The sequence below is a fragment of the Erigeron canadensis genome, chromosome 6 (assembly GCF_010389155.1).
Source record: "Erigeron canadensis isolate Cc75 chromosome 6, C_canadensis_v1, whole genome shotgun sequence".
Classification (NCBI taxonomy): domain Eukaryota; kingdom Viridiplantae; phylum Streptophyta; class Magnoliopsida; order Asterales; family Asteraceae; genus Erigeron; species Erigeron canadensis.
Window position 1 is genome coordinate 32276754 of NC_057766.1, and position 14859 is coordinate 32291612.

General features: G+C 35.1%; 3 protein-coding genes across 3 annotated transcripts; all 3 read right to left on the reverse strand.

Moving 5' to 3' along the window:
• Nucleotides 1–803: 803 nt before the first annotated feature.
• LOC122603122 (6-phosphogluconate dehydrogenase, decarboxylating 2) lies at nucleotides 804–3565 on the reverse strand. Its single transcript, XM_043775742.1, has 2 exons — nucleotides 3510–3565; nucleotides 804–2477 (listed from the first exon to the last, which is right to left on the reverse strand). The coding sequence occupies exon 2, from the start codon at nucleotides 2468–2470 to the stop codon at nucleotides 1016–1018; it is 1455 nt and encodes a 484-aa protein (XP_043631677.1). The 5' UTR covers nucleotides 2471–2477; nucleotides 3510–3565; the 3' UTR covers nucleotides 804–1015.
• Nucleotides 3566–4969: 1404 nt separating this feature from the next.
• On the reverse strand, nucleotides 4970–7286 carry LOC122605170 (probable galacturonosyltransferase 9). Its single transcript, XM_043778063.1, has 3 exons — nucleotides 6990–7286; nucleotides 5424–6662; nucleotides 4970–5294 (listed from the first exon to the last, which is right to left on the reverse strand). The coding sequence occupies exons 1-3, from the start codon at nucleotides 7164–7166 to the stop codon at nucleotides 5019–5021; spliced, it is 1692 nt and encodes a 563-aa protein (XP_043633998.1). The 5' UTR covers nucleotides 7167–7286; the 3' UTR covers nucleotides 4970–5018.
• A 1357-nt stretch (nucleotides 7287–8643) lies between these two features.
• LOC122604721 (WPP domain-interacting tail-anchored protein 2-like) lies at nucleotides 8644–14506 on the reverse strand. Its single transcript, XM_043777591.1, has 5 exons — nucleotides 13935–14506; nucleotides 13194–13810; nucleotides 9935–11410; nucleotides 9662–9802; nucleotides 8644–9296 (listed from the first exon to the last, which is right to left on the reverse strand). Exons 1-5 carry the CDS (start codon nucleotides 14494–14496, stop codon nucleotides 9141–9143), a joined length of 2952 nt encoding a protein of 983 aa, XP_043633526.1. The 5' UTR covers nucleotides 14497–14506; the 3' UTR covers nucleotides 8644–9140.
• Between the last annotated feature and the right edge of the window lie 353 nt (nucleotides 14507–14859).

Consider the following 14859-nt stretch of genomic DNA (forward strand, 5'->3'; position numbering starts at 1 on the left):
ATAAGGGAAAGAGAAGTCATCTTTAATTTTATTTCTCATCTCTTACACTTGGCACTTCATCACATATGATACAAGAGGTTTCAGACTTTCAGTTTTGAAGTTTACAAAAACTATTCTTTTAGTTGGCAGATTTGTTAACTGAAATAATGAAATGTGTACACGTTTCAGCTAGGTTACTTGAAACTTGTATTGTTCTTGGAAATGTTTGAGATTGCTCATTCATAGGTAGTTTTTTTATTTTTTATCTACTTCAACAAAAACCATCTCAGAATAGACCCAAGCCATAACCTCACTAGGTAAAACATCTTGGGATGACCACGGAAAATATATAGTAAGCAGAGAATACCAGTCATGCCATGAAAATCAGAGCTATAACTGTTCCTAGATAGCCTGGGGAGGAACCCTCTCCATCTATGTACTTGTAAACAAAACATCTTAAATATTTTACAGTACAAAGCAAGTAGATAAGTAGTCTTTGAAGGAGCGTTGGATACTGAATCAAACTTTTTGCTATCTGTCAATATGTCATTGCATCAGTTCAAATTTCTAAATCCAACAAATTAACATTAAAAAAAAAGTAACCAAAAGGATCTTAGGTCTAACATGGAAGACATAAAATTGTGTATCACTATGGTTAAAGTGACACATGATATGGTTTGAGCAGTACAAGTTATAGATACAAGTCTCATTTAAAAACTAGAAGTAAATCACAATGATACCTGTGCAGTTTGATTCAATACAAGTCAACTATTAAGACACAACATTATTAATAATATGGCAAGTACATTCGAAAAAGCAAGAAATATACATGATTCATGATATGATCATTGATATTATTCATATTCTGGAGAAAGTACAAAATCTACTCAAGAGACAAAAGACAACATAAAAATAGAAAATTACAAATAAACTTCACCCAACACAATAAACAAGCAAATTATTGGATGAATATTAAACAATACAATTATTGTAGTTTCAATATTAAAAGCACAAGATAGATATCACCTGGGGAAACTTAGTTTGCCTGCTTAGCAAGTTTAAACCATTCAGTGTGGAAGGAACCAGGCATATCAGTCCTTTCGTATGTATGGGCGCCAAAGTAATCTCTTTGAGCTTGGACCAAATTAGCAGGCAACCTCTCTCTCCGGTAAGTGTCAAAATAGGCAAGACTAGTTGACATACCGGGAGTACTGATGCCTGAATTAATAGCCAAACATACAACTCTTCTCCAAGCAGACTGACGTTCCACCATTTCTTTGGCAAACTCAGGGTCCACCAAGAGATTGGCCAAGTCTGGGTTCCTGTCATAAGCCTGCTTGATGCGGTCCAAGAATATGGCTCTAATGATACACCCACCCTTCCAAATTCTAGCCAACTCACCTAACTTCAGACCCCATCCTTTTTCAACGCTCTTGGCACGTATCAAGTTCATCCCCTGTGCATAACTACAAATTTTTGCGGCATATAGAGCTTGCCTAACATCAGTAATTAATTGTTCCTTATCAACTGATTGATCTGCTAAGATGTCACCAAACCCACTAGATTTAAAGAGTTTTGCAGCTTCTACACGTTCGTCCTTCAAACCACTAAGGAAACGTGAATCTAAGGATGCTGCAATTGTTGGAGCAGCAATTGATAGATCAGCAGCTTGTTGAACTGTCCACTTGCCTGTACCCTTCATGCCAGTTTTATCCAACACTTTGTCGACTAAATAACCGTCTGCCTTATCATCCTTGATGCCAAATATGTCAGCAGTGATCTCAATTAAAAAGCTTTGAAGCTCTCCTTTGTTCCATTCTGAGAATACTTCACGTAGTTCCTCATTCGAGAGCTTTCCAACAGACTTTAGCACATCGTAAGCCTCTGAAATCAGCTGCATGTCACCATACTCGATTCCGTTGTGAACCATCTTGACAAAGTTGCCTGAACCACCTTCACCAATATATGTCACACATGGACCACTGTCGGGTACTTGAGCGGCTACCTTGAGAACAATGTCCTCAATGTACTTGTAAGCCTCAATGGATCCTCCGGGCATCATAGATGGTCCGTTTCTTGCACCCTCTTCACCACCGGAAACACCCATTCCAAGGTAGAGGAGGCCTATTTCAGCCATGGCTTTCTCTCTTCTCTCGGTGTTCTCATACCACTCATTGCCACCATCTATGATGCAATCACCTTTCTCCATATATTGAGACAACGTTTTGATTGTTTGGTCAACAGGTGCCCCAGCCTTGACAAGCATGATAATCATCCGAGGTTTTTGGATTGATTTAACAAATGATTCAGGATCATGGAAGCCATAAACAGGAAGATTCCCTTCCTTTTTAGCCCTCTCAACAGTCTCATCAACCTTGACAGTACTACGATTGTAAACAGAAATCGGAAACCCTTTCTCAGCAATGTTGAGGGCCAGATTTTGACCCATAACAGCAAGCCCGGCAAGGCCTATTCTAGTTAGCTCAGCCATATTTTTTCTGTAAGCAAAACCGAGAGTCAGAAACTTTTTTACCCTTTGTCACACATAGTTTACTAGAACAAATTACTTTTAATCGAAATGGGCTGTGCTATTTACCTCTACAAATGTTACGAAAAGGTAAACAAAGTAATCCCACAAATGTATATATTGATACAGCAAACCATTAAGAATTAATTGTGTAATAATCATGCAAGTTGCCAATGCTTCCATTTCATTTATGAAACTCATAAGGGTACCAATTCAGTAGTTCTCAGTACCGAAAAGATTCCCCACATATCAAACAAGTGCACAGGGTCATCTGACCTCTTTTACAGGGTAATATAAAGTGACACCCACACTTGTATATATAGATACTCAAATGCAAGAATACATCACACAAGTTATTGACAGTAATATTCATCAGAGAAAGTTGATGCTCAGAAATCATACGAAAGTACCATCGGATTTGTTCATATTACATTTATTTGCATTTTTAACATATACTTTAGAGGCTATTCCCTAAATTACCCGTAGAAGGCCAATCAAATAACCCGTGATCTAATTACCTTTCATTAATAAACTGATACAAAATACTGTTTTCATTATACTTATTCTAAAAATTGCAATGCAAATCAAAACAAGCTGCGTAGTTGACCGATAATCATCGAGTTAAAGTCACTTAATAATCTACAGATTAAAACTCTAAACCCGAAGGATATAAAGGTCAAAAAGACAAAAACCAGCTAGAATTATATTTATATGATCATAAATACTCTCCAATTTGCAGCACAAAAAGTGTTTCTAGATAGCTATTATTTATTTATTATATCTATCACAAAACATTTCCAATAACCAAAGTTTATAATAAATGATAATAATAATAATAAGCATATCATACATACAAATAAGCTAATTATATTATATATGAATAATTATAATGAATCGAATAAAATGAACATTCTAAGGATCTAAATATATATCGCACACAGATCATCAATCAATCAATCAATCAATGTATAGATCAATGAATGAAAGAAAGGAAATTTGATACCTTTTTTCAATAAATCTGATGATGATGAAAATGAAAAGATCTGTAAACCGAACAAAATGAAATTAATTAATATTATTATTAGGACGATAATATATGATTGTGATATGTGAATTATTATGGGGAAGTATTTAAAGGGAGGGAGTGGGTCGGCTTCAAAAGCGAGTCAATTTTGGTGGTGCTGTGTGGTTGGTGGGTTTCGTTTAGCTATCCTTCTAAAAAAAACTTTTACATCCTTTTATTTTGCTTTCTTTCAAATTAAGCCCCTCTAACTCTCTGTTTTCTAATTGCATTTAACACTACCCATTTCCATGACTGAGGTCTGAGGTGAGGTATTATAAGTAATCATATTCCTAATCGTATTGCTTGCAAAGGCCCTTGAGTGGGAGTAAATTATGTGTGTATGTACATGTGCATGTTTTCGTCACATATTTATAACAATTTTTAATTAATGTGGATTTAAGATTACTTGGTAATTAGACATTGTAATATCTACGCAAAAGATCAAGTCAAAGTTCGAAAATCACCACAAGAATACATTGGTAAACAATCTAATATACATAAATAATATTTAAATGTTCAAAAAGACAATTGGTAGCTTTTGAAGTTTTTGTGTATTATAGCTAAAAAAAATTAGTGACTAGCATTAGTTTGTGTATTGTGAATAATGCATTTCCATTTTGTAACAAAAGGAGACATTCTCTTCCAAGTTACAACAAGAAGTAGGTAAAATTTAGTGAAACTGAAAGAGTAATTGTATTAAAGATTATGGGAAATAGTGACAGCATAAACAATTAAAGGGGCGAATTTGTATAATGATACTCACTTTTTTGGCTTGTCCTCTGGGGAAAAAAAATAAAAATGTCTGGATCAAATATTAAATAAAACATGTGTGACAACAGAGACGTTTGACCTCATTTTTATTTACACTAATTTACCATTTACTTAATTTGTCCACTTAACAAAGAAAAAGCGTTTCAAAGCACTAGTGTTAATTTATAAACTAGACTAGAAAGCATGGAACTCGATTAGGATTTTTGTTTTGCACCAAATGAAAAAGACTTCATAAGGTCACTTTTAAGGTCCACATTCATGTCGACATGCCGTACGTCACTTTGACATATTTTTTCATTGAAGACATTACACGGTTCGTATTGATAAATAAACTTTGACTTTGCTAACTTCTAGATCTTCTTTTGCATGTACACACGTTGAATATGCAAAAAGTGTGAAACGCCACTGGAAAAAATGTTGAATGATATACCAAGTCAAAGACAGCAAAAGTTCAAAACTAAACCACATTACTTTACGATTGCACGTATCTAGAAATTATAATGAAATTTATTTCATGGGGTTACAGAAATCCTGCAAAAGAATCATATAAACAACTTTATGTCACCCATGCATGTTGGATCAACTTGAGAGCATAAGAGTGAAAAGAATAAAGAACTTTTAACAAGAGTGCCCAAAAATGAACAGAGGCTTTGGTTCATACCTTTGTTTAATCGTTGTCTATAAACCAAAGTTGCACATCTGCACATACTCATTATATCTATTCACATATTTGGTCCATAGATGCTTATACTGGTTCATGGCAATGTCGAGCCAAGGTTTCATGTTCCCGTTGAAATGAATGACTGCCCCGTTACTGATATCATCCATGCTTATACTCGGGTTGTACCCAAGACCAAGAACATGCCATTTCTTGTCCAATGATTTTGTTCTTGAGTAGAAGGTGATTAGTCCAGGTGGGAGAGTGCCCAATTGCCATAAAGTCCGGTCTTCGTTCTGACAATGGATTAGTAAAAATTTATTTCAGGAACCATTTTTGAACATATAAAACTCTCTTTTATCTTTATAGACAAGAATACTAAAAGCATATATATTTTGATTTCTAATCAGGAGGAGGGAACATACTAGATCCTGCCAATAATGGTACTGATCGGTTAATCTTTCACGCCTCCAAGCATCAAGATCGAATATATTCATGCCAAAAGCCCAGGCACAGGCCTTTGGATTGAACTTATCTCTAATCAGCGGATGAGAAAAATTCAGATATTGAGCATAACGATGAAACGGTCCAAAACAGGTCTTAACCGCCCCATTCACCTTTCCATCCATGTCTATATTCCACAGTGCAGTCAAATCTTTTTGAACTACTACGTCATCATCTAAAAACAATATTCGGTGCAGCTTTGGGAATATCTCTGGCAAATAAAACCTTAGGTGATTCAACATTGACATATACTTTGGGTTCCTAAAGTTTATGTCATTTGCATCTTTTGTTTCATTTTCTGCTTCGTTCTCAAAGTAGAATTTCTGCAAAGATGCAGACTCCAACTGCCTGAGAACCGGGACATATGTGGGGTTCAAAAAAGTAAATTCATCAACTGCTTTGACCTCCACAAAAGCACCCCCTTTTAAGGGGTTCATTTTAAACCAAACCTTCATAGCAGCCAGATTCATCTTATCCGTGACAATGTGGAATACATGTTTCCAGGGCTCTTCAGCATTCATTGCAGTTGAGTTAACCACAACAGCAACTGCAATCACATTATCCGAAAATATCGCATAATGGTAAAATGAGGAGTCCTCAAACTCTGGTTTTGGCTCCTCTTCAGTATAATTTTTAGGATTTTCAATCCGTTCTCCCATGAGGCGCATAGCAAGACAATGCAAACTCTTCGGGGTCGACTTTGCAGCAATTAAGCTAGCAAATGCACCATTCTTCTTAGCTTTAATCAACAAGTCTTGAACTGCAAAAATCGTGTCTTTTAACTTCTGAATTTTCAGCTGATTATCATAGGATTCTTTCGTCTCAGCAATCATCAACCTAGCAACCTTAACTCTATCCTTAACCTCTTTCTCAAACTGCCTCAACACTTCCTCATCCAACGGTCCATCAGTCTCAAACAACGAATCATGATATGTCGGTTTCATACTCAAGTCAGAAAAGTTGTGTGCCATTTCCTCAAACATCCTAAGCTGCTTAGAAATCTCGAGCTTAAGCTTCCTAGCATATGCACCATACGCATTCACAAGCAGAATATGATCGCTCGCCTGCTTATGTATCAAATCTAACCTAGTCTTTAACTGGTCCGACTTCAATGCCAGAAAAGTCCTATGCATATATGCTCTCCCAGTGGTTTGCACTTTCTGAGTCAAAAAAGTCAAACTAACTTCACTAGCTAGCTAACCAATTCCTTTAATTTCTTCCTATATCTTAAGAAATACAAAAGTAACTCTATCAATTAATTAAAAGTGACACTTTTCCCTAAACATACATGATAGAGAAAATTCCACCAAAATGTATCAATCAAATTAATTAAATGCTGCATGATACTTGTAATATTTTATTTACATGCATATACACATTGCATACATACATACTTACATATACATTTATTTATATATATAGGTAGGTTATATATGTATATGTATATTATTACTGTGTGTGCGAGTGAGAGGAAGAGAGAGACGTACAGAGGTGTGAGAGGAGAAGGAGGAATGTGCGGGGGGATGAGAAGAGAAAAGTACGGAGGCGGTGGCGAAGAAAAGGAGTGTAAACATGGCGGAGATGAGAATCCGGTAAGAAAACAAGTTTCGAATGGCGGAAGATGACGTAGATCCACCTCTGCCGCTCCGAACAACAACCGCCATGGCAAATGGATCACTAAGCACACCTTTTGAAAGTATAATTAACTAAATTGTTGAGAATGTATCAATGGCGACGGACGACGGTGATCGGGTGCCGGACGGACTGGCGGGCAGGTAGTTGATTTTCTGGTGTGGCGTGGTGGGGTCCATTTGGTGAAACAATAGAAACAAAAAAAGTGGGAATGTCAGCCTTTTGGGTTCCGATTGATTTGTTTTGTAAGTATTGGGCGGGGACTTATTGGGCTACCAATTTGCATACTTCTATCATATACAAAAGGGTTAGGTATTATAAAAAAATATTAATGTATAACAAATAAGACAAGATCTTGACCTTTATATCATGGTTAAATTGATGCACGAAAATTCACGAAGCAATTGATGCACGATGATCTTTATGATGCACGATGATTTATAATGAACAGAAATCTATTATTTTATTTATTTTACTTTAATACTTGTTTTATTTTACTTAAAACACATATACAAATTCCATTATATATTTAGCATAATATATTGGGGCGTTATTTAAAAGAAAAAAAAAGTGAAAAACAAAAATTGGAACTATAAAGAGGCATTTAGTTAGGAGAAAGCACTCATTGCTTTTAATTTTTGTTTTCTTAAAAAATATGTAAATCATAGATTTTAATAAAAGTTCTTGATAAAAACACTATGTTTCACTTCTCAATAAAAAATTGCTTTTCATTTTTGTTAGATGTAAATGATTCATATCCAAATAGTGACATTTAAAGTGAAAAGTATGCTGAAAGTTAGAACTCGCACACCCCTACAGAACAGAAGTGATAACACGTATACTCATACACTAAAAAGTAAAATGCCCAAAACTATGAGGAATGATCTTAGATCTCAAAATCAACATCCTTTCTACTAGTTCCCTTAAAAAGGGTCCCAATTAACCACTTGATCTAACACCAAAGTGGTTCAGTTATTTGTGGTGCGGTTAATAAGCTTCACAAGAATAAACTTTCAAAACAAAAATATAATAATCGAAATGAACATTTACATTAAATATAGAAATCCCGCTTTGATCCATTATTAAATACGAGAAGATAGTACACCCGTGTTGCGGCTGTGAAATGGTGGAGGTCATAGGTCATAGGAGGTGATAAGTCATAGTGTGATAATCAAATGTCTTAGCCGTACAAACTCCGCCCTCGAATTTATCGATATACAGTTTTTGAGATAAAATTTTTTGAATGAATTAGAGAAATAAAATGATTTATAGAAGAAAAAAAAAATGAGTGGTTCAGATTTGAAGAGAGAAAAAAAAAATGAGTGGTTAGGATTTAAAAGTATTATAGGTATATTAGGTAGAGATGTTTAAATTAGTAAATAAAGAATAAGGTAAATTAAGTAATTCAAATTATCTTTTGAGATTTTAAAAAAGAGCAAAATGCTTTATAAGATAGTATAGATATAGAAAACAAGTATTTTAAGTGTTGCGCCAAATGTTACACGGTCATTTTCCAAACCAAAATTCAATAGCCTAACAAACTTGATTTTGAACAAAATCAAGTTTATACATGGTATAAGCCTTAAAATGAGAACTACAAACTTAAAACCTGTTTATACAAAACATGGACTCACATTAACATAAACCAAGTTTAAACCGTAAAGTTTTCAAAAACAACATTCTCCCAGCGAACTATTTATCTGCCTACCTATACAAACAAACTAGTAGCAGTATGCTATGATTACTTGCACTTCATGGTTCATGCAATTAGATTTTCAATTTGCATCTGAATTCAACTATGGAAAAGACAGGCCCTTGTGATGGAGCTTCAGCTTTTTGGATGAAATAGAACCCGATCCTGGCTAATTTGCAAAAATGCAGCAAAAGTTTCCAACAAGACTCGATAGTATGTAACATAAGCATTTTCCTTTTATCTCAGACTATGAAACATTCTTGACCAGGGACTTTGGATGAACCTGATGCTGAAAGCCATGTGCTGGTTGTACTTAAGGAACCTGAGTTCCATAAAGAAGCATACCAAGTAGTGGGACGATTAGAATGAGAAGTACTTTCAGAAGGACTTTTCGACTAATCTCCCTAACATCAATGTTTCTTACAGCCTCAGGGGAGTCCATTACAGTCTCGTCATGTGCCTTCTCTAGCTGAAAAATTGAAATACTGTGTATAAGTAATGAATGCTATGCATATCACATTATTGACCAAAAGCCAACAATGACCATTAATGAGTAGCATAGATTAGATGCACCCATATTGAACAAAAACAAAAAAATATCAGTCAATTAATCGAAGGCAGGCATTGTAGCCTTGCAGGTAACCCAATGTACACCAAGTCAAGCCACTTACACATTCAATAGATAAGCTTATTTGCTTTTTTTAGTCGAATTGTTAATACAAACACCTTTGAGTAGCAGTCTTGAAACCACAACATAGTATAAGATGTGTATATATTAAATTTGAGCTAAAGGTCACCAAAAAAGGTGCAACAAGAAAGCAATAAATAAGCTACCTCAAAACTGGTTGACAAGGCTTCTTTGCTTTCGGTAGTGAAGTTGTTAGCTTTATCACCATGGCTCGCATTTACAGCAGGACTTACGTCTTTTTTCTTTAAATGCTTAAAGATTTTGTTCTGCTGTTTCAATGAAGATATCTGCGGGCATACAAAAATTCATTGAAACACAAAGATAAAACGGACTTATATTTTTCAAGACTATATCTATTGCATTATACTTATTCAACGCAACCATGGGAGAAATGTTAAATAATTATTAAAATCAGAAACCTGTTTTTGGAGGCGTTCTCTTTCAATTGCCATCTGCATCGCCATATCCATTAACAGCTTGGAACGAAAACTTATGTCTTCAGCAGATTCCTTCTTCGTCACCTCCATTTGATGCAAGGATGCCTGTAAGCATTTAACCCTACTCTTAGCAAGACTAAGTTCCTTTTTTAAGTCTTCATTAGACTCTGACAAGAAAATACATCTGTCCTCCATACTCTCATTATCAATTTCAGCTTGTGTGGTTTTTTTCTTCATGTCTTCAATCACATCACCCATATCTTTGATAGTGGACTTTAACATGAGGTTTTCCTCTTGGCTAGCTTCATTTAATGCCTCTGCATGTTGTAGCTTAGCTCTGGCATCACTCAATTCTGTCTCAAGTTCAACCACTTTTTCATATGTATCCTTGGAAGAGTTCACAAGCCTGCTCTCTGCTTCAATTATTTGTTCTCTTAGATCTATAATCGAGTTTTCCATTACCACAATCTGTTCTGCAGATGCTTTCTCATTGACCAGCTGACTCTCACATTCTGCAACACGTTTTTCAAGTTCCGCTTCTCGTTGAGTTGAACCTATTAGATTAATATGTAACATCTCGATTTTACTAATTAATTCTCTGGATGTCTCCATAAAGAGATCAGAAGTGTGGTCTGCTACATAAAATTTCTTCAAGGCCGTTTCGGCTTGCTCTTCAGCATCGAGAACTTCTTGTTCTAACACGCGCACTCTCATTGTCAAAGTTTCCTCCACTTGACCCAACTCAGTCACCCTCTGCTCCAAATTTATTTCTCTTTTCAAAGCTTTATCTAGCATCATCAAAACGTGTCGCTGATGTTCCGCATTCTGCATTTTCAAATTCTCCTTCAGTTCTAGATTATCACTGTCGTTTGAGGACTCTGTGTAGGCTTCATCTCCAGCAAATCTTAACAAGTTTTTGTCAAATTTGGCAGATCGTGATTTTAGCTCTGAAACCTGCTCCAGAGACTGCTCCAAAGACTTTTCGGAATCATGTAACGTGTCTTCCATCCCCATGAGCTCCCCTAACTGTTTTCGTGAAGATAGAAACTCCTTTACAATCACTTCTTCTCTCTGAAGATCAGATATGCATGTCTCTAGCACACTCAATTCCGAATCCAAAAACCCAGATAAAAGGTTATATTCTAGTGCCTTGATAGCCATCTCAGGTTCCACGTCAGAAGGAAAGGCCTCAAAGTCACTTTCCATACTTTCCACCTGAAACGATAGCATGTTTAAGTTTGTCAGCTTCTCACAAATACATGTTGTATCCAGTTCATATCTCGCTACAATCTCTCCAGAACTTTCCGAGTCTAGAATTGTATCACCGCGAGAAGAAGTCTGTAAGGATACGCTGCTCTTATTGAGTTCTGACCCTCGCCCACCAGAATAAAGAGATAACGGAGGAGAAGATGCTTCACGATTAGTGGCAGCATCCATCTTAAGGGTCCAACTATAAACTCAAATTCAAAACCTGAAAGATAAGAAGAGGGGTAAGTGGCATAAGAACTCTTACACGAATATATACCATACTCCCTCCGTACCAAATTAATTGTTCACCGGACTAACACACACAGTTTAATAAAAATGCAATCAATGCAGTCGACTTTTTAATTAAATGACAACTTTACCTATTCACTAGTTTTTTTAAAAGTTCATATCCAATATAGAATAACGATAGTATGCTAACATAATGTTCAAAAATCACGAGCTACTATCTACGTTCTACAGCATACATCTAGTCACCTGCAACGAGTTTATATCACTTATCCTACTCTACTCTTTAATTTGTTTCATCTCAACAATCCATAACAAAAAAGAAAAAAAATTCCGTAATAAAGAAACGATGAACTGCAATGACCGATTTCTCACTCTCGATGTATCGCCCACAGAAACCAGATTTTGTATTTGGGCAAGCTACAGCAGAATGAACAGTCATATATATATATATATATATATTTGACACAGAAGTCCTTTTGTATATATTAAACATTCAAAACTTGCTAATTCCTAACCATCATCATAACCGATTCCATGTCACATAACATATAGATACAATATAACAATATTTGACATTATTGTGTTACTGGGAAATTTATTTATGTTTCCTAACTCCACATTAAGTATTAATAACTATTATACTCAATTATAATAAAAATATACTGTATGTATCAATAATGGTAATTAATTAATGGGAAAAACCCTATATGTACTAACTTTGCAACTCCTACTAAGTTTAAAAATATACTAAACACAAATATAACAAAACTATAAGAAGATCAAGGGAGAGAGGAATTAAATCAGAAACCTGATGGAAGAAACTTTGTCGGTTTTGGCTGCAGTTACAAATTGAATCTGATGATTCTAGTTTCACTTTCACAGTGTGATGAGTCATCTCTTCATTTGTTTCTTCACATTATTTATACTTTCTACCTTTAGCCTTTCTATTTCTACATAATGGTCCTCGAAATAAAGATACTAGGAAAAAAGGGTTTGATTGTGGAAAAAAATTCTTTTTATGAATTACGAGTATTATTGATTTTTACTTAGACTTGTCTGTTTGAAATAAAAGTTTTGACATATTATCACTTAGGCTTACTTTTTTATAATTTATAGTATCCGCTTACTAGTAACTTGGAGATTTTTTAAATCCGTATGGAATAACTAAACTGACTTTAAAAACTCGAGTCAAATTAAGACTCTTTAGTCAAATGGGTAATAATATATGTACAACTTTTACATCAAATTATACAATGTATACTTGTGGTAAATAAGTCAAATGATACTCATATCACCTCCCTAGTCAAAGAGGCTAAATGGAGAAATATGTAATTTGTTGAAGCTACAAAGCGAAAGTTAAGACTTCGGCTATATATATATACATGGCCTAAAACCATTCTTTATGTACTTCTTGAGGTTCGAACCCGGAACTTTTCTAAAACTTTCAGAAGCGAAGCTACATTGGAGATTTGGAGATGGTTACTCCTTTTCTTAAAGACATGAGACTAGATGATCCCATAACCTAGTACTAATTGGTTGTAATCATATGGGATTGTAGTCAGTAGTCACAACTAATTGTAGTATTCTAGTTGTCAAAAGAAAGAACAAAGTAAATAAACTTTCAATGAAGTAACACAAGCTATTAATATAGAGATGCATATATATGCACCACACCATCATATCTATAGAGTAAATATACATTTTAGTGAAATCTAGGAATTGCATAATAATCATCAGCAATAACTGATCCACCCACTTCCACCATCATCACCACCATCGAATCAATATCCTCCAAACTATTTCTACGACTTTTGCTAAGCTTTAGCTTATGTTTAGTATCCATCAGCTTTTTCTCAAGCATGCCCACTTTCTGTTCAGATGAACTCTTGATCTCATTACTAGCATTTGTTAAAAACTTGCATTTCGTTTCAGCATTCTCAGCCCGTCGCTCTGCCTTAACAATACGCTCTTTCAATGCAACTGTTTCTTCTCGATGTTTAGAATCTGAATGTTTGTGCTGATCAACTTGCAACGTATTGATCGTGCTTAACAATTCTTTGGAGATTCCCATTAGGGTCTCGGATGTGTGATCAGCCTCATAAAGCTTTTCCAAAGTGAGTATAGTTTCTTCTTCGGCTAAAAGAACTTCTTGTTCCGAAGAATGCAACCTCATCGTTAAAGCTTCCTCGATTTGAGTTGATTCTGATACCCTCTTCTCAAACTCTATTTCTCTTTCTAACGATTTCTCGAGCATTCTCAAAATATGTCTTTGATGTTCCACTGTCTGCACATTCATTTTGTCTTTTAGTTCAGGAAGATCATTGTTGCATGACCTTACTGAATCATCCTTGTCTGTTGTACCTGAAAAATTAACATATTATGGAAAATGAGTACACATATCATTGTTCTGAATACAGTGATCAATATAAAAAGCTGCTAAATTTAATAAATGGGTCAAGATCCGCCACTGATTAATATTACGTACGAGTTTCTCCTCCAGAAAATCTTGAAACATTCTTCTCAAACATGGCTGCACGCATTTTTAATTCTAAGAGCTGATCCATTGATTGCTTCAATGATTTTTCTGAATCACGCAACATATCTTCTTGTTCCATGGAAGTATCTCCCAAGTATTTGCTTGAAGATATAAACTCCTGCATATTACTTTCATCATTCTGAACATTAGATATTTCGGTTTCTAATACACTGACCTCGGAATTCAGAAAGCCAGATAAAAAGTCGAATTCCAATGCCTTGAACTCAAGGTCACTACTCATCTTTGGATTCATATCAGATACAAGGGACTCAAATTCACTCTCTATGGTTTCCATATGCATCAAGAGTAAGTTTAAGTTGGCCAGCTTCTCACAAACACACGCCATATCGAGCTCAAATCGTGTAACTACTTCTCCAACACTTTCTAATTCCTGAAATGTGTCTGCAACAGATGAAGACCTTCTGGACATGGTTTTGAACTCGGATTCTGGCCTACAAGAGTAGACCGATGCAGCCGCCGAAGATGGCTCATAACCAAAATGCATATCCATTTTTAGCCCTTATTAACAAATTAATTTAACCCTGAAATAAGAAAAGAAGAATAGGGCAAGAGTTGACATGTCAAGCACGCACTTATCAAATTTTTCTCATATTACAATTGTATGTAGCATATCAAATTTCCAATTAGATGTGTATTCTTTTTAATGTTATATCTTATTTTCAATTGAGAAGATGAGCATATTATTAATGTCATGTTATGCTATATATAATGCAATCACAACATAAAACATGCATAAGCATTATAAAAACCAAGATCAAAATTATTCTTTCTAGCTAGCTGCCTTTCAAAAAAAGATATATAGCGTTATTATATAAATTACAGTACATTTTTTGTGTTCGATATAAATGATCGA